The sequence below is a fragment of the Moschus berezovskii genome, chromosome 11, assembly GCF_049115385.1.
Source record: "Moschus berezovskii isolate FMDL1 chromosome 11, NW_MosBer_1.0, whole genome shotgun sequence".
NCBI lineage: Eukaryota > Metazoa > Chordata > Mammalia > Artiodactyla > Moschidae > Moschus > Moschus berezovskii.
Genome location: NC_142470.1, coordinates 35,795,721 through 35,817,377, shown reverse-complemented (window position 1 = coordinate 35,817,377; position 21,657 = coordinate 35,795,721). Strand labels below are relative to the sequence as shown.

The window sequence follows — 21,657 nt, the reverse complement described above, 5'->3', positions numbered from 1 at the left end:
CCCAGAGAAGCATCTGGCTGTCTGAGTGCCCCTCCCAGGCAGCCAGAAAGTCTTGTCCATGCCAGGGGATAGGGAGAGAACATGTTGGGTGCAGGACCAGAAAGTGGCCTGCTGTAAACACTCCTGCCACTCAGGGTGCAGTGCCCAGCCTGGCAGCCATCCAGCTGTCACCACCAGAGAATGTTCCCAGTACTGGTGAGGGGATGCTTAGTGCACACAATGCTTTCCCCTTCAAGCCTGAGACCCTTGGAACTGGTCCCAAATAGCATGAGGCTTCCTTGGGGGTACCCCTAAACTATGGAAAGGGCAGGAGCCCGTGTCCTTGTCCAGCTCCTTGGGAAGGGGGTGTTTTACCCTCTTCTCCCCACCATGCTTGAGGAGTGTCCAGTTTGTGGGAGCCCTCACCCACCTCTCTATGTAGGATGTCCAAGGCATTGCGGAGATGGTCAAAAAAGTTGGCTGCAGAATAAAGATTCTGGAAGAGACAGGAGAGAGAAGAGAAGCTGGTTAGGGAGAGAGGGCAGTGGGCAGAACTAGGTTCTCCCCCAGGCCCCCAGCTCCAGCCCCAAGGACTCGTTCTCCCTTGGCCTCCACCTGTGACCAGCTCATGATGTCAGAATCTGAGATGAACAGCTGGGTACTCGCTGGGCCAGACAGAAGACTGCAACCTTTAGCTGGAGCTTTACTTCAGGAGTAGGACGTGTCAATCCCACTTCTAACTGCTTGGGGTTTACTGTTTCTTCTCTTTCTTTGGAATTGTAAGAGAGGGGATAGAAGCCCTGTACATCTGCCGCCTGCTGGCTCACACTACCTGGGACGGGGAGGTGGGGCCAGAAATTTGAGGGGAAAGAAGTGTGTGTGTGTGTACATGTGTACGTGTTAATTGTGTGTGCATGCACACACACATAGGCATCCTTGGACAATCCTGAGGTTAATTCTAGGGACTGTTCTCAAAGAGGCTCTCCAGGGCCCACAGGTCAAAGCCAAGAGCAATGAGTAGGCCTGACCCGCCCCCATTACCGAGTCCGTGCAGTAGTCACATAAATCACTGCCTCCAATCAGCACCGTGATGACCTTCCAGTCTTCATGGAAATTTACTCTCTGTACAGAGGGAGGAAAATGCTTGATGATTTCCAACAAACCAAAAAACAACACAGCTCTAGGAAATCCATTCAAACCTCTAAAACTTCCTTGCCCTTTTGAAATAACAGGATCAGAACCTCAGAGCTGATAGCACTTCAGAGATTTATTTATAGACCACAGATTCTTAGCATCAGGAAGGACTTTCAGGGTCACTGTGTTCAGCGACAAACCTCCCTCTGGTTGACGTAATCTCCTCCAGGCAGCCTTCGACAGGGACTGCCCTCTGCCACTTGAATGCCTCTAGGGACTGGGGGATTACTGTTTTCATGGCCAACAATTCCATTTGGGGGTTTTAGTGGGCTAGCAAGCTAGTATTTAAAGATAATCATAAATCTGACTTACATGGTCGGATTTCATCTTCTGTATCAGAGTCTGGACTTGGCTTACAAGTTCCCTGAGGAGGAGAGGAAATCAGTCCCATTGAGGAAGAGCCCCTGAATCTTTCATCCTAAAAGGCCTGAATTGGAGGCTTCCATGGCATTCATTCTACCCCTGACCCCTCACCCTCCAACATGAGCTGGCAGAGTCCCTGAGGCTCAGGGATAAGAAGCTACTTGCCTCTTCTGGAAAAGTTATTACAACAAATAACCCTTCACAAAACTAGCTGTGTGTTTGTCCTAAGCCTCTACAGTCAAGGGTACTGCCAATTATATTTGTTATGCATGGTCTCCTTTCTAGGACTGCACATGCTAAGTGACTTTGACGATTCCGTGCAGGAAACTGTTCATCTCCTTTAAAGGACTGGTATAGACTCTGAAATTAGATCTAGGAAAGTTTTAGCATGCTTCCTCTTTTACCTTGGCTGCCAGGAAGCTGAGCATTTGATGCTCAAGCACAATAGTTAAAAGTCTCATATTGACACTGCTGCTTCTTCCCCTCCTCCCACAAGTGGTTGTGATTTTTCTTAGGTATATGTTAGTTGTGTCATTTTTGGTAATGACACAACTTAGCTAAATGCTTCTCTTAGAAAGACGTCATAGCAACACACTCCAGTATTCTTGCCTGAAGAACCCCATGGACAGGGGAGCCTGGCAGGCTACAGTCCATAGCGTCGCAAAGAGTCGGAGGATATAACTGAAGTGACTGAGCACATGGGCATAGAAAGAGGTGGGGTAATAAACATACACCCCACACATACCTGGGTTTATAATTCACCGAAAGACTAGCTCTCAGGCACCCTCAGCTCCTCACTAGTTTTGGCCCCTGTTTTAGTGTGAGATGGAGCCACAGACCAGAGGTCTCCTGGCTCCTGGTGGTAGGTGCATGTGTACCACCGTCTTGACTGTTTCTATTACCCAGAAGGGTCTTCCCAGGCTGGGCCAGGAGTGAGGAGACCCAGGTGGCTGAAGCCTCTAGGAGTGGGGTGTGGGAGGAGGGGTCTTCTCGGAGGTCAGCCTGGGGGGCTGAGTGGTTGGCTCCAGCTGCCTCTAGCTTCTCAGCTGCATTTCCTGCAGCCTCACAATGGGCATAAGGACAGGACGTGATTCGCCACTCCTCTAAGTAGCCTCTAACATGGAGATTCTGTATTGCCCATCCATTTGGTTGATACTCCCTGATGTATGGGGGGAACTGCCACTCACGAGGCACTGGAGAGAATACCATTACGCCATGGTAAGTTTTAAAAATTGGATATGGTGGGTCAGGTAGTTGGAAGATTAGAACATGCTGCACAGGAGGGCAAGACCAAGTTCAGGCTCTAGGATCATGGTCTCTGTCCAAGATCTAGCCATCCAACCTCCCTGCAGTCACAGAGGCAGCCAGCAAAGAGAATGGCCAAGAGCCTCTGGAATCATTGCTGTAAATAAAGGTACCCTGTGTACACAGAGGTCAGAATTACAGCCTTAAAGGGAATGATGTTCCTCCCACTCCACCCAACAGCCCCCTCCCCCAAGAAATGCGCACTCAGCCTTCGCTCCAGGAACAGCTTGATTGAGGAATGCATTTGTCTCATTGGCATCTCCTGTGCCCACCGCATAGCCTGTGAGATTCCCATTAAACTTCCGAAGGATATCTGGAAGAGAAGGGGGTTCACAGGACACAGAGAGCTTAGGATGGGAGCTGGAGCATGCCCCAGAGAGGAGGTGAGGCCTCAGATGACTTGATGACAGGCTGAGCCAAGGTAGCAAGAGCCTCTCAGCTTTTCTTTTCTTTCTTTATACTTTGCAGTGCAGCCATACTCACTGGCTCATCTATCTTTATACCCTTTGGGCTGGATGAAGAGATCTGAGGCTCAGGGTGTTTGGTAACTTGGCCCAGGTCATCTGGCCAGCATATAGAAGGGCCAGGGTTTCAACCTAGTTTTTTCCATCCCCTTCAATGGCCTGTCCACAGGTCTCTCCTCTCATTTCAATGGCAGCCCATACTGCTGCTGCTAAGTCACTTCAGTCGTGTCCGACTCCGTGTGACCCCATAGACGGAAGCCCACCAGGCTCCCCCGTCCCTGGGACTCTCCAGGCAAGAACACTGGAGTGGGTTGCCATTTCCTTCTCCAATGTGTGAAAGTGAAAAGTGAAAGTGAAGTCGCTCAGTCGTGTCTGACCCTTAGCGACCCCACGGACTACAGCCTACCAGGCTCCTCCATCCATGGGATTTTCTAGGCAAGAGTACTGGAGTGGCTTGCCATTGCCTTCTCCGGGCAGCCCATAAGGAAGGTGTAATTTCTCCCTTTCTTAGCCAAGAGGCACTTTCAGGAAGCCTGGCCATCAGATGGACCCAGTGGACAGACTCAAGACACTGGTGGTTACTTACTCGGTAAGGTGGTCACGTTCTCCAGGAAGCTGTCCCCTCCTGAACTGTAGAAAGTGAGCAAGTCAGTGAGAGAGAAGTGGATCAATGTACAGGCTTTATAGAAAAGTGCCCCCATCTTTTAAAGACACCCATACCATCAGCATCTGTCAGATGCCCCAGAGCCACCTCTTTGTGTTTGAGGGATTCTGAAAAAATGTGAATTCCCCCAGAGGCTGGCTCCTCCAAATCCAGGATTTGAAGGTGAAATCTGAGGACTGTCTTTTTATTTCTGCAAATCAGGAGGTCGCATACTTAGCTGATTCTACACTATGCACCCAGCCATGCTCTGCATTAGTTATTTCGTATCTCCAAACAAGCTTGGGATGTAGATGAATTATCTCCATTTTACAGAGTAGGAAGCTGAGGCACACAGGGGTTAATCAACTTTTTATGGAAACTTAAAACCATAAAGGTAACTAAAAACCAGCTTGAACTGGAAACCTTTAGAAAATGGATAAGCTCTTCTCTGCCCAGTGGCCAGGTAAATTCCACTGGAAGGCTCAAGGGATGGCTTCTCACTGCCTTTCAACACCTGATCTAATTTCATATAATCTAGTTTTATGGCCCTCAATGTAACTTCAAGACACACTCAAAGTTTCAGTTTCTTTCATACATTTAAACTGAACACATGTGGGAGGCAAGGGGAGAAGTATTTCTGTTTTGATGAAGTCCACTGTTCAGATGTACTATATTTACTGTTATTTTTCTTCTGTGACTCCCTCCTCCATCCCAGTATATTATTCCAGGCCAAGAGGTTTCAGAGAATACAGTGTTAGCATCCAGCCCACCAATGTACACTTCTGAAGGACAGGCCATGAATCAAAGTCATGGCTGTTCTTCATTCAAGAGAAGGCTTGGAATGAAATTGACTATTTTATACCAGGGTGAGGTCAAGGGCTTAAGTCAAAGGGTCAAGATCCTCAAAAGGTGGAGAGAAAAAGCAGCCAGGTAAACTCTACCCTTCTATTCTCACTCAGGTATCTCTCTCCCACCTCCCATCCAGTGTCGGAGCTGAACCTGGCCTTTGGTTGGGCACTGCTTTTAAAGCTTCTGATCCTTCCCCAAGTCTACATGAAGCTACTACTTTAGCTGCTTCTTGAGCCTTCCTTCTTTGGACCAAAAGCACTTCATTACAACACTTATCACTTGGCAGGAAATGACAAAGACTTATACCTCCTCCCATTACTGTCTTCTAACCCTGCCTCCTTTCCTCCTTCTAGAAACATATAAAAGCTAAAAAATTATAAACACAGAAACATATACAAACGCACACACATCAAGTATGTTCTATTATAGTTTCTTATCTAAAACTATCTTTGTTCTACAAGTGTGGTAGCTGATTAAGACAATAGGCTACAGAAATCTCTCAGAGCCCATTTCCAGGAGAAAAGAGAGAAATATACAAATAAATATGGAGAAACAAAAATATGAAAACCCTTGTTTTGATCAGAACTATGGGAAACATGAAAGAAAACAGACCCACATGAAACAGCTACTTTAGACAAGACCCTTCAGATGAATGGAGTTCATATTACACCATGAGCTCAAAGGACGGGCTTTGTTCCAAAGAAACTCACAGTATGCAGAGAAATGCAAAACTGATGCTTGATAACATTTATCAAAGGAGTTTCAATAACGTGAGACTGAACTCCTAATCAATAAGACAAAGAAATGTTTTATTTGATAAATAAATTTTATTTTGGTCCTTTGAACGAGCAATCAAGCCAACATTTCAACTGAAGGAAAGGCAATTCTCTAAAGACCTCAAGATTTGGCATGCTACCGACTCTGTGGACATGAGTTTGAGTGAACTCCGGGAGTTGGTGATGGACAGGGAGGCCTGGAGTGCTGTGATTCATGGGGTCGTGGAGAGTCAGACGTGACTGAACTGAACTGAAAGCTAGCCAGAGCTGGGGCCTTTCACTGCTATGTGATTCTTACAGCCCAAGGGGCCTTGGAAATGTCCACAGCTTAACATCTTCTTGCAAGGCCTGTTTATATCTACCCACCTACCAAGAATTCTTCTCCCTAGTCTGACTCCATGAGGTCTACTCCCTCCACTTTGTTTCCTTGGAGAAAGAGGCTCAAATTGCATTCTTAGTTCACCTAGAATCATTAATTGCCTATTTCCTATCCAGAAGCTTTAATAGCTTCAGAAAGATGATTTTTCTCTGCTTGGTCTGCTACATGGACATTTCCCAGGAAAAGATAACAGGTACTCTGAACAAACAAAGGGTTCTGGGATTAAGGGAAATATTGGATTAAACAGACACAATTAAAATAGATTTCTCCATTGTCGGGCTTCTCAGAGCCTTTAATATGCTTATAAGCATGTGAATTTCCCAGAGGAAGGATACAGTAGGAAAAAATTTCCCCCAAAACCCAAAGATTGGGGCTAGTGTTCTATGGAACGCACTTTGGGAAACATTACATATTTTATGAAGATTCAAACTATCTCTTAGACTCTGACCAAGAACCTCTACTTTTAAGACATGTGGGTTTGGGGTCAGGTCTTTGAAACACTTAGAATAAAGGGTTTAAAGGGACAGGAGCCATTGAATATATGAGGCCTTGAAAACGGAACCAGAAAATTAAAACATCAGAACTTACTAGACCTCACTAGACCTCACTCATAGGAAGAAACATCAATGGCTGGATTTTTTTCACTGCTGCAGAGAGAAACGTTCAGCAGAAGATGGCCTGTCTGTATCTGAATGCTGGGAATCTGCGCAGTAACTATGAAGTTAGGTAGGTCACCTTGCTCCTCTGACCACACCAGGGGTAGCTCACCTGTCAACTGCTGGCCAGCTTGTCTGTCTTACTATCTGTTTTCCCACACGAGGATGCGACAACACTGCCTCCTTCGTTAGCTCAGACCAAGTAAAGCTGCCCCTACCGCATGTTTTTTCGACTGTAATACCCTCCGCTTTCCCACTCCTTCCTCTGGTGTGTCTTTCTCCTGCAGCCTCAGTAACACTTGGGACCCAGTGGGTAAGAGGCAACCTTGACTTCGTTCCTCAGAGATCCCCCGCCTGAAGGTGGCTGAAGGTGTATGGGACTTCGCACTGGGAGGCCTTCGGCTCAGCTCTCGCTAGGTGATGTCCCCACACTATCCACACCTGCGTCCTCTCTGTGGGTGGCTCCTGGCCAAGTGAGGATGCCCCTCATCCAGGAAAAACTTTCTCTCTAGGACGGTCCTCAGGGCTGGCCAGAGAGCTGCCACAGCTCACTGTATTAGCTGCACACTGTTCCCTCTCGCTTCCTTGAAAGAAACATTTGATTCTCTCTGCAGGAAAGGGAGGGGCGGCACTGGGCTACCCCACTTTTCATCAGTGCTCTGCCCTCTCGTGGCAGAGTCCTGAGTTCATCACCAATGACTTCGAAGGGTGCATAAACATGAACTTTATTAGGAAAGAAAGAAACAGGAATACTCACGTGCAGCCACTCTCCTGACCTGCCTTAAGCTTTCCTACTTCCTGTCTGGAATACTCGTCTCGCCTACCAAACTGCTAAACTGTCAAGGCATAATGGGGTACCACTTTCTCTGGGAAGCCCTCCTCTCCCAGCTGGCAGGGTTGAGTATCCCCCTCTTCTATATTCCTATTGCATCCAGCACTTGCCAACTGAGCATAAGGCTTAGCCTGTGCTTCCCATACCACCCTCCCCTTTTATGCAGGCACAAGGAAGGGGCCCTGGAAAGCCTATTGGTTGGGGTTTTTGACTTGGCTAATTCCACCTGAAGTGGGTGCCGCGTTTCAGAGCTTTCTGTACAGATGTCTGCATATACATAAAGGCAGAGGTGTGGCTACACGACGTGAATAAGCAACACGAATAAACACAGACAGACAGCAACAAGAAACACAGGAGCAATCACATGGGCACATGTACATGCAAACAGGCAGGTGAAGACTCAGAGATCTGGCGCTTTTCTGGTGCATTTCATGTTGAATTTGTTGACCCAGAAGTCTGATAAGAACCTCGGTTTGCTTCTTCTGCACAATTAAAAGAAAAGAGTTATCAAAGAAAAATATCCTCTCCACTCATCAAATTGTTCCATTTTTCCAGAAATAAGATATTTTTTCCTTCTGAAAGCCCCCTCCAGACCTGGTCCTTGCTCTTCGGTATTTAAACATTTTACAGGAGACATATCCCCACTCGCTCTCTGGGGGTGGGGGGAAGCGGTGAGTATGGGGTGGGAGTGGGTCACGGGTTAACATTACCTATACGACAGCCCCCGGTACTGAGTGGTGACATCAGAAAGGTCATCTGGTTTAGAGCCAATTCCATTGCCAGCCTTTGAAAACATATCCAAATATCAAAATCCACGGGAAAATCAGCAAGTCAGAAAAAAGGGAGGCTGCATATGTGCAGGGCTTCCCAAGGTGTTGCCTGTGCGTGCATTGCAGCATGAGCAGAGCATCACCCCAGGGCGGTCCGAATTCCTGGGCTGGCTGTTTTTCCAGCTGTGTGCCTTCCCCAGGTCTCAGCTGCCTCCTTACAGACCTGAGCCCATGCTCTATTTATCTCACAGGATAGTTTTTATAACCAAATTGGATCATAATTGCAAATTCAGTTTTGAAGCCTTTAAAATGCTTTACGAACGTGAGATTCAATACCATTAGCAGCATTCTGCTCCTAAGTTCTTGACATGCATGAAGGAAGAGCCTATAGATCTGCAGTGGACAGATTTCTCATGCATTTCACAGCTCTCTTTCCCTTGGGGACATTCTGTAAGGCAATCTCATGGCTTCAGAAGTGCTGCCAGAAAGTGGTGCTCTGGAATGATACCATGGCCCTATTTCTTGGAACTTAAGAGCATAACTTTTACCACAACTACAGAGTCTTTCCTGCTTTGCGGCGGATGCAAAGAGGAAACAGATGTGAGGGTTGGAGTTGCTTGTAAAGTATAATCCAAGGGGAAAGAGCCCTCATGGAAGGTTTAGAAGATTTTTTGAGTCAAAAATGACATTATTTTTTGCAGTTGTTCAAAAGGTGATGTTAAGTGTTCATAACCTCTGCTGCCTGAGACAGGTTCAGCTCACTCCTGAAAAATTCCCACTTACACACCTGACTGAGAACGTGACTGCAAAATCAAACCCTTGTCCTGCTCTCAGCCTGATGGAGTCAAGACAGACGGGTGGGAGAGCGCAGAGGCCAGGAGCACAGGCCTTGAAGCTAGAAGAACGGGGACCTGGAGCTGACACAGTCACTCTCATCCTGCAAGGACGGGGCCCAAGAGTGCTTACGGTCAGAGAATCCCCCAGAGCGGCCACAACTTGGATGTCTGCAGGCCTCAGGGTGTGCACTGGAAAGACAGACAGATACACACTTGAGTCTGTGGGGAGGAAGCTACCGTCAGAGTCCAGTGCTGCTTGCTTTCAGCAAGACCAGGCACACGGCTCGCGTGCGTGTTTGGGCCGTGCAAGACTGAGCATCTGTGGTGCCATGGAGGCAGAGGGCAGGGGAAAACAGCTTTCCCATCAGAGACACAACCAATCAACTTGGACCTATGGGAAGGGAGAAGTGCTGAGAGAGGATGGGAGGAAGAAGAGTAGGGAAGGATGTTTGGGCACCACGGGATCCCAGCACTTTGGTGCCAGCAGTCACGTGGGATACCAGCTGTGACCGGAGTGCACGACCAGATGGGCCCTGGCCCATAGAGAGGAGGTCACAGTCTGATGCATGGCCCCTTTAGAGCTGGGTTCTGGATTCCCAAGACTCTGAGGAATAATCATGTTGGGTCTTTTCCTGCCCCCAGGTCTCTTCTGAAGACTCCTGAGGACTTTCCAGGCGGCAGCAGTGACTGCAGAGCCTGGGGCCACAGGGTGACCCACAGAGCTGGCTCCCTGTGATGACTCCCTGGTGGGCACCGTACACCCCTGTTCTGGGCCTCGATGAGTTCACACCCCAGGCTGGGCCACCGAGGGCAGCTCTCCTGTGGCTCCCCCACATGTCCTACCATTAGCGGGAGGAACAGGGGGGACCCTGGCTGCTCTGGGTCCTGCTGGGTCAGACTCTGCTATAGAAGAGGTGGCCACCCAGACAGGAAGCAAGCACTGGCCCTTAACTGAGTTCTTGTAGAGGGGCCCAGGGTCCTGGTGTGCCACCGGGGGCTTACCTGAGGTGGGTGGCGAGGCAGAAGGGGCTCTGTCACTGCATAGCAGCTGGCTACCATGATCCTAGGGGTGCAGAATAGATCACAGGGTTGCCAGGGGCCAGAGAAGCTGGCTGGGCATCAGACTCACCCAAGAGCTTTAATGAATGCAGATTCCTGGGCCCCGCCCCAGGGAGGGCCTAGCGGGACATCTGAAGAAGGCGCCCCAGGTGATTCTGAGTGTCAGGCCAGGCACCTCTTAACCTAGTTCTGATCCTCTCACACCACCCCTACCATCCAATGCCAAAATCAACATCAACAAGATGAGCCCAGCCCACTGCAAACACATCCTTCCCACCCCGCCCCCACCACTTCTGCAGTAGATTTATAAGGGAATGGTCCTCTTATGTCTAAAGAGGCTGAGAGTTGGCCGGCTGGCCCCCTGTCTGAACTGTTATCAATAGAGCGTATTTTGCCCTCCCCACTGTCTGAAGGTGTAGGTGAATGGACTTTATAGAAGAGTGTGAATACCTGCTGACTGTCCATCAGGAATGCTCACCACACTCCTATTGCCTTGAAGGACTGGTGCCTACTAGGGGCTGCCCACTGCACTGGCGGCTGAGCTGAAGGGAAGCAACAAGTACCTACCTGTACGAGGTTCTTGTAGGTGCTCAGAAATGGCCGGGCCTGTGGGAAGAGGGGGCAACCACTGCAGCAAGTCAGCTTGCCTCCTGCTCTGCTCCCACGTGCAGAAATACCTTCCAGGTTCCCAAGTCCCTGCCCTCCAGGGTGACCACTGGTCCCCCTCCCAGGATGCACCCAGCCTTCTTTGCAACCCTCTTAAACAACCACAATAAACCCTGCAGGGCTCCCAGGAACAAGTACCTCTGCACTTTGCCTCTTATCCAGCTGGCCGGGATGGCTAGGTTACCTCTCTTTCTCCACCCTGCCCCTTTCTAACAGAGTCCCACTGTCTACTAACACAAGCCCAAGTCCCGAACTCACAGCTCCCTTTCCCACCCCTGCCACTCCTGCCCTGTAGCAGCCGAGGTGCCTCACACCCAGACAAGAAAAGCCAAGCGCTTTGAGATTCCGCCCCCTGAAGCCCCTACTCAGCAGGTTCCTGTTCCGGACCTGGGACCCCTTTGGGAATCCAGAGAAAGGAACTGGTAGATGTGAGGGAGCAGCTGCAAAGGTCCAAGAAGCTTTCTGATAATTTGTGAGTGAACAGGGAGATCTACTTTGTGTTCCTGGTGAATGTCTGCTTTCTTATCTCTGGCTTCCAATGGACCTCCCCACTCTCACCCCCACCTCCATCCTGCTGCTGCTGCTGCTAAGTCGCTTCAGTCGTGTCCGACTCTGTGTGACCCCATAGACGGAAGCCCACCAGGCTCCCCCGTCCCTGGGATTCTCCAGGCAAGAACACTGGAGTGGGCTGCCATTTCCTTCTCCTAGAAGATATTATTCCAGGTCTCAGCCCTTCACTGTTTCATCCTGCCATGGGGACTACATGGAGATGTCCCATCCTGCCCTTAATGTCCTCCCAGCCTCAGCTTCAACATGAGGGCTGGATGGTACTACCATTCTCCTCCTCCCTGCTGGAAAGAGGCCTGGGTGCAGACTTGTGCAGGGCTTGTGGGGACAGGGAGAGACAGAGGTGAGATCTAGGGCCTCCCGGCCACTGGCTGTCACCCCTCACAGTCCAGTCAGATGGGGCATTGTGGATGGTTAACTGTAGTATGGATTGGGTGGGTAGGGGAACAGAGCTGGGGGTGTGGATGGGAACCTGGGATGAAAGGAACTGAGAAACCTGAATGAAAGGTTCTAAAGGCTGCAAAAGAGGCTTTAGGTAGACCCCTGGCAAGGCTGTGCTCTTCACTCTACCTGGTCTGGACATGTGATATTGATCTTGTCTTCAAAATTATGCTGTCTTGTCTTCTGGCCGACAGGTTGCAACTAAACCAAGAAGCAGGAAGACGGGGAGTGATAAACAGGGAGCAAGACTGGACAAGTCGGGAGGCAGGGCTGGGGGAGGGAGGGAGGGACAGAGGGGTTGGGTTTATCATCAGTGCTGTGTGGGGAATCTCACAGCCTGAGGGATGGGCCTCTGCAGTCCTCTGAACACTTTCCAGAATCTTTTATTATCAGAGGAAGCGTAATTTTCCCTGTCCCGGTCACCTTACCATGTTGTTCCACAGGGCACTGGCTGCGTGGGCATGAGCCTTGCTACTGAAGTGGAAACAGTCAGGAGCAAAGTAAGAGTTGTCAGGCAACCCCTCCTGGTCATAGGACAGAATAGAGTGGCCGTGTCATAGGAACGTCAGATAACACCAACGATGTTCAGAAAGAGCTGGGCAATACCTGTAGCCCCGCTTATCCATGAGGCTTTACCGGGGTCATGGGCATGTCCACTTTTTCAAAGAACGGCTGCACGACCACTGTAAAATCTTCCCTGGTGTCGTAACGCCCACTCTCGACCAGTTGGTGAGTCCCCTCCTGCAGGAGGAAGGGAGTCAGGGGTCAGGGGGCTCTCTGCACCTGACTGGTCTTTGTGTGGACTCTTTCTAAACCAGAGAATTAAACACAAGCTGACCTTTGAGTGAAATCAACCTGCAGCAAAATCCCTACTGATTAGGAGCCAGCTAGTTATGTTTCAGATCAGCCTTTATCTCATACCCTACCCCCAACTTCTGCTGCCATCGCATCTATTGACCCAGGCTGGGAAAAAGGAAAAACCTAAGTCCATCAGTTTGATCCTCTTTTAAAGATTCTGATTAAAGACTAGGGTGGAGGTGGAGTGAGTGGAGAATTTGATTTAATGACTTTGGGGGATTATCCTTACATTTATTTCTGTCCTACATTGGTTCAGGAAATCAAAGGTGAATTAGCAACCATATTTAATGCCATCTGTATCACTCATGCATGCAGTGTGTGTGTGAGCACGGCTGTTCCTTTCCATGCACCCTTGAAGTGCTCAGATCTATCTAGGAGGTAGCAGAGCTGTTACTCTCACAGCTTACACCTAGACTCAGTTCCAGAAGGACCAGTTACCCTAGCTCTGGCTTCCACTTCTGCCACACTCTGCCATTTCATTGCTTGCTGGGTTTCCATCATTTAGAGCCAGGACCTGGTCTGGAGGGGGAAGTCAGGCTTCCACACCCGGAATATTAGTGCAGTCACTTCAGAAGACACCAGGACACCTTCTGTTTTCCATGGTCAGCCAGAGAGTCCCCAGGCTGGGAATACGTCAGCTCTGACCTCCTGGAGGAGACTCTTTCGGTTACAGACAGAGCCTTGAGGCAGGCAGAAGGTACGATACCACTAACTAGCTGTGTGACTTTCAGCAAGCTGCTTTCCCTCTCTGGACCTCTATTTGCTGCTGCTGCTGCTGCTAAGTCGCTTCAGTTGTGTCCGACTCTGTGCAACCCCATAGTCGGCAGCCCACCAGGCTCCCCCGTCCCTGGGATTCTCCAGACAAGAATACTGGAGTGGGTTGCCATTTCCTTCTCCAGGACCTCTATTTACTCACCTGTAAGTGGAGGATGTTCACCAAGGCCTGGACCATCCCTTAAATTCTTTTAAATGCTGCTAGGGCCTCTGTGAATCAGCCACAATGGCTCACAGTGGAGCCCCGCCCCCACCCCCACCACTGCAACTTTTCAGAAATGGTGTAAGTAGTGTGGAGAAGGCCTGGCACACGGTGGTGATAATTAACAGCAATGCTCATCTTCAAGGAGAGGGGAACAGGAAGTAGAAAGTCAGAGGATTCAGAGAGAGGACATGATAGCCTCATGGGGCTGAGCTGTGAGCTCGTCTGGTATGCTACAGCAGGGTCTCAGTGGTCACCAAGAGCAGACTTGGGAATAGCTGGCTAATCTAGAGAGGTGGTGAGGCCATTTTAGGGAACAGTTCTCCTTCTCTGTGGTTCTCTGAACCCACCCCACCGTGTGAAGAAGAGCCCGCTTTGCACTGTAGGTAAGAAGCCCAGATGCTGTCTCTCCCAACATCCCTCACACACGCCCATGGGTCCCCCAGTAGATGTGTGGGGCTCCTGCCTCAGGCCTTGGTCTGGAAACTAGAGATTGAAAGATGGAGGGACGGCACAGAATCCATTTTGCTGAGGGTGCATCTAGTTTCTAGAAACAGCAGTGATAGTGGTGTTTATGGTGACCCCATCAAACTAGTTGTTTGGCCTGATTTTATTCTTATGGCATGGCCCCAGAATTCCATGACTCTGCAATTTCTGGTGGCTTGGCCTCTGACCCTAGCTCTCCAGATAGTCTGCTTAAATAATACATCTGGGGCTTCCCTGGTGACTCAGTGGTAAAGAATCCATCTGCCGATGCAGGAGACACGGGTTTCATCCCTGATCCAGGAAGATCCCACATGATGAGGGACAGCTAAGACCATGTGCCACAATTATTGAGCGGGTGCTCTAGAGCCTGGGAACCACACAATTGAGCCCATGTGCTGCACCTACTAAAGCCCGAGTGCCTACAGCCCAGGCTCCATAACAAAAGAACCCATGGCAATGAGAAGCCAGAGCACCACAACTATAGAGTAGCCCCTGCCCTCTGCAACTCGAGGAAATCCTGTGCAGCGACAAAGACCCTGCACAGCCCAAAATAAATCAAGTTATAGAAAATAATACATCTGATATAATAATAAACAATAAACCAACCAGAATTGCATAAGCGCTTATGCTCTGCACCCAAACCCCACCTGCAAAAGGTTTGCTTTCACAGCCATAACCTTGGCTGCCTTCCCTCGCCTGGTGAGGGCCATGACTTCCTCAGCAGAGACAAAGGAACAGAGGGAAGTCACCCAAGGGGCCAGGCGATGGCCTCTAGGGATGACACACAGGTCACTGCCCCGAGCCCAAACACCACTCGTGGATAAGGCTGCTCTGAAAGAGGCTGCCAGGAGGGGTTCTGCTCCAAGGAGTCCATGGGCTTGAAGGACTGATCTACTCTGGAAGTTCTCTGCATCCCACCCAGTCTGGAAGAGCTGGAAGGTGACCATTGTTCTCAAGTGACGGGGTGATTATTTGGGACAAAACTCAAGAGAGTCCGCTACTCTGGTCAAAGATTTGATGGAGAAAAGCCTCAAAGGGGCAGCCCACAGGATGCTGGGGGAGCATCAGCTTTCTTTCTCACTGTGCACCCCAGTAACACCTAATAACACCCACTCCCCCCGGGCAGGGAGGGCAGACGGAGTACGTGCTGTTGCACTGAATCCTCCAGATTCTCCTGGGTGGCAAGCATTCCTGCCCCAGGAGTCAGAATCTCATACCCATTCTCCACGGACAATTGATTTATTTTGGTGTAAGGCCAGGAACTGAGATTTGGTCATGTGCGTTGAGTGACTTGGCTCTGTAACTTGATTCAAATAAACTGAATCTGCTGCCTTGGAGGGAGGGGGCGGTCTTTATATCTGCAAACTGGTCAGTGGCAATGTCACATGCAGTCAAGGTTGAAATAACTAAGTGTCTGTTCCTTTTCTAACCAGAACCACGAACCACACAGCAGTTCCCGGCTTACCTGATACTTCTTATTCACTTCGACAAGGGAGGCAAGTTCTGTCGCATTATCATCATACTTCAAGACACAGGGACACAGACTCCTGCAGACCAAACCACAGAGGTGCTCACCCACCAGAACCACCGTCTGAGAGCATGACACAGGAACACTGGCTTGAGATTCAGAATATATTTAACTCAGAGGGACCAGACGCCTGTGCTAAGGCGGGCAGGGGGTTGGCTCCAGCTGGCTAACCTGTCAATTGCACCAGCTGAAACCTAAGAAAATTTCCCAGACCTGGATTTGCTCATGAAAATGAAATAGTTATGTCTTCTGACGTCTGCACGAGTGACTTTTATGGAGCCAAGTTACCCAATGAATGTCTGAGAACAGTGTAGTAGAGATAAGGCACGCCTCCTTCTAAATAACAGTGACAACAACAGCAATAATAATGATAACACATACTGAAAGTTTACTGTGCTGAATCCTCTTAGCTATTCTAGAAGCTGTCTTTTCATTGCCCCCATTTTATAGATGAGCAAACGAAGGTTCTGCGTGGTTTAGTAGCTTCTCAAGTTCATGTGGATGCTGAGTGTGGGAGCCAGGACTTGAACTCAAGTCTCTCTGGTCTAAACCTGAGCTCTCAACCCCTGTTTAAGCTGCTTCTGCCCTGACCAGTCATCTCACAAATCTGGGCTTACGGTCCACAGGCAGGAGGCAATAATAGTGAGGATGGCTCAGTGCAGACTCAGCACCACCAAGGAAAGCACGGCCACTGCGATAGGACAGTGGACAGGAGGCAGAGCGCGGTGACCCTGAGCCTCCTTAATCCCGCTGTCAGCAATCTGGCCATTCCAGGTCAGACAGATGCCAACTCTGAACTTTCAGCTTTAATCGTCTAGAAACCTTGTAGAGATGGGCAGCCAGAGACTTTTAGGTGAGGTGCTCTGAAATGGAATAAAAACGCTAAACTCTCTCTATCCCCTCCCCCACCCCCTGTGGCCCAGTGACTGGAGAAAGTGGGAGCCAGGGGATGAGTCAGCAGCCAAAAATAGCCCGCCTGACACCAGCTGCGCTAATAGGCATGTGTCAGCCAGCAGCCGTCCTCCCACTGTTCGCAGCATCCTCAGGCCTTCCCCAGGGGACCCATGCCGTCTAGGCCCCCTGGGGCGCTTTCGCATGCATCCTCAGGGAGCAGCCAAGATACCCCTTCATTTCCAAGTGCAGGTCTGGCCCTTGTGAATTATTCATTCAATCATTCAGCAAACAGCCACGGAGCCCTGACTCTGCGCTGGCAGTGACTCAGAGTTCAGGGCTGAGGCGGGAGAGGCACTCAGGATCATCACCACATGATGTGCTTAGGCCTACAGTGGAGGCCTGTATAGAGCTTGGGGAGGGAAGAAGGGGATGGGGGGCACAGCCACCGTAATCTGGGCTAACAGGCCAGAGGAGATCTTGCAGGCAGGAACGGCTCACGCTTGGGGCAGAAGGGTGTCTTACTCCCTAGGGTCACATGTAACATGAGCAGGGGAGCCATCTTCGGCTCTGGAGGCTGGGGATGAAGGCGGCCTCTCAGGGCGAGGGCTCTTTGTCCTCTACCATGCTGATTCTGACCTGACCACCCTCTCTTGTAGAAAGTGAATGTCCAGCCGGGAGCACCCATGCTGAACAGAGGCTCATCTGTCCAGGAGCTAGGCCTCTGGGAGGGAGCGGGGAGGTTCTGGACACTGAGGAAGATGTGGCCCTAGTGAGCCTGGCCCACAGAGGCTCATCCGTCCCTCATGTTTTACTCTTCCCTGGAGGACTGAACGGTGTCCTGAGCTGTCACAGAAACGGAAGTACATTGGGTGGCAAATGCATGTCCTCTGAGGGTTTAGGAGCCTGGACTGGGGCCACAGTGCCCTGGGGGGTTTCCTCCAGGAGGCCTTGTCAGGTTTGACCAGGGGGGTCTCAGCACGCCTCACACTCCTGCCGTTGGCTTTTCTCACCAGCCAGAGTCACTCTCTGCTAAGGGTCCCATAGGCCCTTTTGGGAACAGGTGGAGAACATCCAACTCACCGGAGGATCAGCCTCGGGCAGCTGACATTCTTATCCTGGTACAGCTTCCTCAGGTTGATGATCTCCAGCACCTTGACTAGGTTCACAAAGGCCCGAGGCACCTGAGCAAAGGCAAGATCGTCCCTAAGAGGATCAACGCTGGGCAGCGCCAGCCTCTCCCCCAGGTCTGGAGCCCGTGCCTCCTACTGGGTGTCAAGTCTGTGGCCTTTCACCTGGGCCCACCCACATCCGTCATCCCTGTCTCCTCCTTTCTGCTGCTCGCTGTTCACACGCGTGTGTCCAGGCTGCTGGGCCCAGGAGTGACAGCATGGCCAGCACTGGTCTCCAGAAGAAGGGGACCAGGTGGGAGGGTCTCAGCAGGAAGCCAGACGCCTAAGGAGGAGGCCTGTGGTTGAGCGGCTCAGAGGACACGTGGTCCAGCCTTCGTACCTCAGCATGGAGGATGTCCAGAGCCTGCCCGATGTTGTCCACGAAGTTCTGCGGAGAGTAGCGAACCTGCAGGGAGAGGCGACATCTCTAACCCCAGTCACCACCCAGTTTCTCTGTAACCAGGACCGCATCCTCTCCTGGGTCCCCTCCTCCCTGCCTTTCAGTCTGAATGGGCAACACTGAAGCACAGGCTGTCTTTTGGGACCCCAGCCTCCACCCTAACCTCACAGTCCTCAAGGTTGTTAAGGCTGTGACCCTTAGGGAAAAAACACCCTTTCTTCTGCTATGGAAAACTCTGGACCCACTTCGTGTCAACTAGAGGTAGGGCCTTAGCTAAAGCACATCACACCTCTGAACCGGGATACTGGAGCAGGGGCCTCTAAGATCTCTTGCAGCTTGAACATCCTAGTGGCTGATCACTTCTGCTGGAGCCTCCCGTGCGGGAACCCACAGCTCAACCATATTACTTGAGGAGATAAGGAGAGGGGAAGAGAGTCCTGCCTTCCCCCACAAGGGTAAAACATTTTAAGGGTGATTTCCGCTCATCTTGTGGTTATCAAATTTTTTTTAAAAAAGCAGTGGAACCCTTTCTCTGAATGAAATTTAGCCAAGAGCCCTGCTCTACCAAATGATCAAAGCTTCAGGGGAAGTGAGGGAGGAACCCACAGCCCCACCTCCTCATTTGCTCCACCCTGCAGCCAGCGGCCCTCAGGCCCCACTGTGGGCCCTCCGCAACACAGCTTGGAAATCCCAGACTCTGGTGACTTTGATGCCAGGAAAGTAGGCCTTGAGGAGTCTCGGGGGGCAGGGCCACCCCTGGGGGCAGGTGCACTCAAGCCACAGTCAGACCCACCACTTTGCTCTGCTGGTCCCCTTTCTGCCTGACAAAGCTCCTCATGTTCACAACCCAGACTTTCCTGCTCTGTAAACCTCTGACCCCCACCCCCACGTCAAATCCCACGGCAGTCCTGAACCCAGACTTCTCTTCTGGGTACAGTTCTATTACACCTGAAGGTGAGCTGTCCCCCTGCCCTGGAGGTGTGAGCTTCTTATGGACAGAGCAGTGTTTCAGTGTCTGCTTGGCCCCCAGCACATTGCCCAGGCTGGATCCATGCCTGACCACTAGCTAAGTCCCAACCCAGCTGCACTGTTCCAGTGACTTGGGGTGGAAATTCTTCCTGGGGGAATCTTGGGTTAGGGCCTGGAGACCTACCGGGTCATCACAGACATCACAGAGGTCATTGCCGCCTATAAACAGGGTTATTATCTTCCAGTCTTCCTGAAAATTTATATTCTGAAATGAATAGGAAACAAACAAGTAAATGTCTTGCCCCAAAGTCAAGTCTAGGAAAATACAAAGTGCTGGATGCTGCAGGGATGGGTCCGGACACACTGGAGGTCTAGCGGGGACATAAATAATTTCTTTTCTTTGGTTTTGGGGTTCTGAGGTCACAGGTGCTAGATAATTTTTTTTTTTAAGGTGGCCTCTCTGGATTCCCGTGTGTCCCCGTCCTCCCCCAGAGCTGAAACTCCCCGTCTCCATAACTCCTCCTGCCTACTCCCTGCTCTGGGCATCCCACCTCAAGTAGGCCCAGATGCCACTTTCCCCAGATTTACCACATCATTCTTCATCAGGTCCACCAGCCTCCTGGCCTGAACAGGTAAATCCCTGAGGGCAGACGTAAGAAAAATGTCACGTGATCAGCAGAGCAGGCTAGGTATCAGATCACCTGGATGGACAGTTTGCTCTTCGAGCCTCAGTTTCCTCATCGATTGCTCTGAAATTAGCAGGGCTGCTGCTCTCTCTGTGGCCCAGAGTGTCGGGATGATTACTCGGCCTGTCTGAGCCTTACTTAGCAGCATCACCAAGGAAACATGGGCATCTGACCCTCTGTTGGATCTCACAGTTACTACACAGGATATACGAGAGATAACAAAGGTACTTTCTAAACTGCACACTGTTGTCTAGTAGGACAGGTTGTCATCGGAACTTGAGATAAAGCCTGTGAGGCCCAAAGATGAGAGACCGTGGGGTCGAGATAAAACGTTTGTTCAGGCCCCTTCGTCTCTTGGTGCTAACATGTCTTCATCTGTAATGACAATCTGGGGTAATAATCCCTAACTCTCCCCTACAACACAGGACACTCTTGGATACATAGATTTCTCGCATGGAAGAGCCCTGGGGCCTGGGGGAAAGCAGGGAAGAAATCCAGGGCCATATGAATCACTCTCTGCTTTGGTTACTTCCATGCTTTCAGCTCAGGCTTCATTCTTAGATGGCTTCTTGATCTAATCATTCTGAGAACTGCCTCTCTTTGTATACTACCAGTTGACACATACTTGGAAAAAAGCAAGATTAAGGTAATATTCACGTAAGCCTCGAATTTTAAGTCATAAAGTGGTAGCCTTTCACCCCTCCCCCACCAAAAGGAAAAGGAAGTCACAGAATTCATGATAAAACCTATTAGGTTTTGTATGATCTCTGCTCTGGATCATATGTCACCTTTCCGGACCTGAACAAATAATAGTTACTCGGGTGGGGATAGGGGCTCGAGCTCAGGGTGGGGGTGGGGATGGGGGCTCAAGCTCAGGATGGGGGTGGTGGCGATGAGAGTTGAGAGAATGAAATCAGGGGATCTAGGAACCAAAACACAGGAATCCCTAGGAACTACATGGTAAAGTAAGGTTTGTGATTATTCTGGAAGAAATATGGATGAGGCAAAGTGATTTGCTCAGTATGTACCTGGCATCAGAACCAATTGTGACTCGTTCCTGGGGGTGTGGTTCGGGGTGGGCTAGTGGGGTTTTGTGCCCCAGAGCAAGGGTCATCCCCCAAGAGAGCCTTCCCAGCCATCTTTGACCCTCAGATCCTTCCTCTGAAGCAAACCCCCCAGCCTTCAGCCATACACCCTGGTCTAGGCCAAGCGCCTGACCAGGTCCCCCAGGGGACCCTTTGGGTTCGCCCCCAAGATTCTTCTGCTCACTCAGCTCGGGCTCCCGCCACAGCCTGGTTTAGGTAGGCCCCAGGACTGCTTTCTCTTCCCTTGCCAACAGAGAAACCCTTCAGGGAAGGGTTGAATTCCCGGAGCATGTCTGTAAATACAAAGAAGAGATGTCAGTACCGCAAAGACATCTTCGAATTCCTTTGATAAGTGCCAAGGGGGGTTGGCGACAAAGCAGAGCCCCCCCAACCTACAGCTCTCACCCTCACAGTTCACTCGGCCCCCAAAGAAAATGTCCAGAAGGGTGATCCTGAGCCACGTGGGCAGCACACACAGGGGCTCAATGAATTGGTGCTAAATAAGTGCCAGTCTGGCTCAGCTGCTGCTCTCGGGCACTTTGCTTTTTCTCTAAATATATAATCATTTTGCTGAGATATAATTTACGTAACATAAAATTCAAAAGGACAACTCAATAGCTTTTAGTACATTCATGCAGTTGTGCAACCATACCCCTATAAACTTTAGAACACTTTCATCACCCCAAAAAGAAGTTTGGTATTCACTAGCAGTCACTCCCCGTTTCTACCAGCCCTATCAGTTCAGTTCAGTTGCTCAGTCAGGTCTGACTCTTTGCAACCCCATGGACTGCAGCACTCCAGGCTTCCCTGTACTTCACCAACTCCCG

General features: G+C 50.3%; 1 protein-coding gene across 1 annotated transcript in view; it reads right to left on the bottom strand.

The window, feature by feature from the left end:
- The window catches only part of PLB1 (phospholipase B1), a 129,334-nt gene that overhangs the window by 35,588 nt on the left and 72,089 nt on the right, over positions 1-21,657 (bottom strand). The window contains exons 23-40 of the mRNA XM_055400362.2: positions 21,015-21,123; positions 19,648-19,699; positions 19,244-19,324; positions 18,031-18,096; positions 17,602-17,702; positions 15,565-15,646; positions 12,416-12,520; positions 12,208-12,303; positions 11,909-11,980; positions 10,673-10,711; positions 10,049-10,109; positions 9,177-9,235; positions 8,151-8,224; positions 3,892-3,935; positions 3,046-3,154; positions 1,486-1,537; positions 1,021-1,101; positions 410-475 (exon numbers count right to left, since the gene is read on the bottom strand). Of these exons, the coding sequence (XP_055256337.2) occupies positions 410-475; positions 1,021-1,101; positions 1,486-1,537; positions 3,046-3,154; positions 3,892-3,935; positions 8,151-8,224; positions 9,177-9,235; positions 10,049-10,109; positions 10,673-10,711; positions 11,909-11,980; positions 12,208-12,303; positions 12,416-12,520; positions 15,565-15,646; positions 17,602-17,702; positions 18,031-18,096; positions 19,244-19,324; positions 19,648-19,699; positions 21,015-21,123 (1,349 nt within the window). The remainder of the gene's footprint in view (positions 1-409; positions 476-1,020; positions 1,102-1,485; positions 1,538-3,045; positions 3,155-3,891; positions 3,936-8,150; positions 8,225-9,176; positions 9,236-10,048; positions 10,110-10,672; positions 10,712-11,908; positions 11,981-12,207; positions 12,304-12,415; positions 12,521-15,564; positions 15,647-17,601; positions 17,703-18,030; positions 18,097-19,243; positions 19,325-19,647; positions 19,700-21,014; positions 21,124-21,657) is intronic.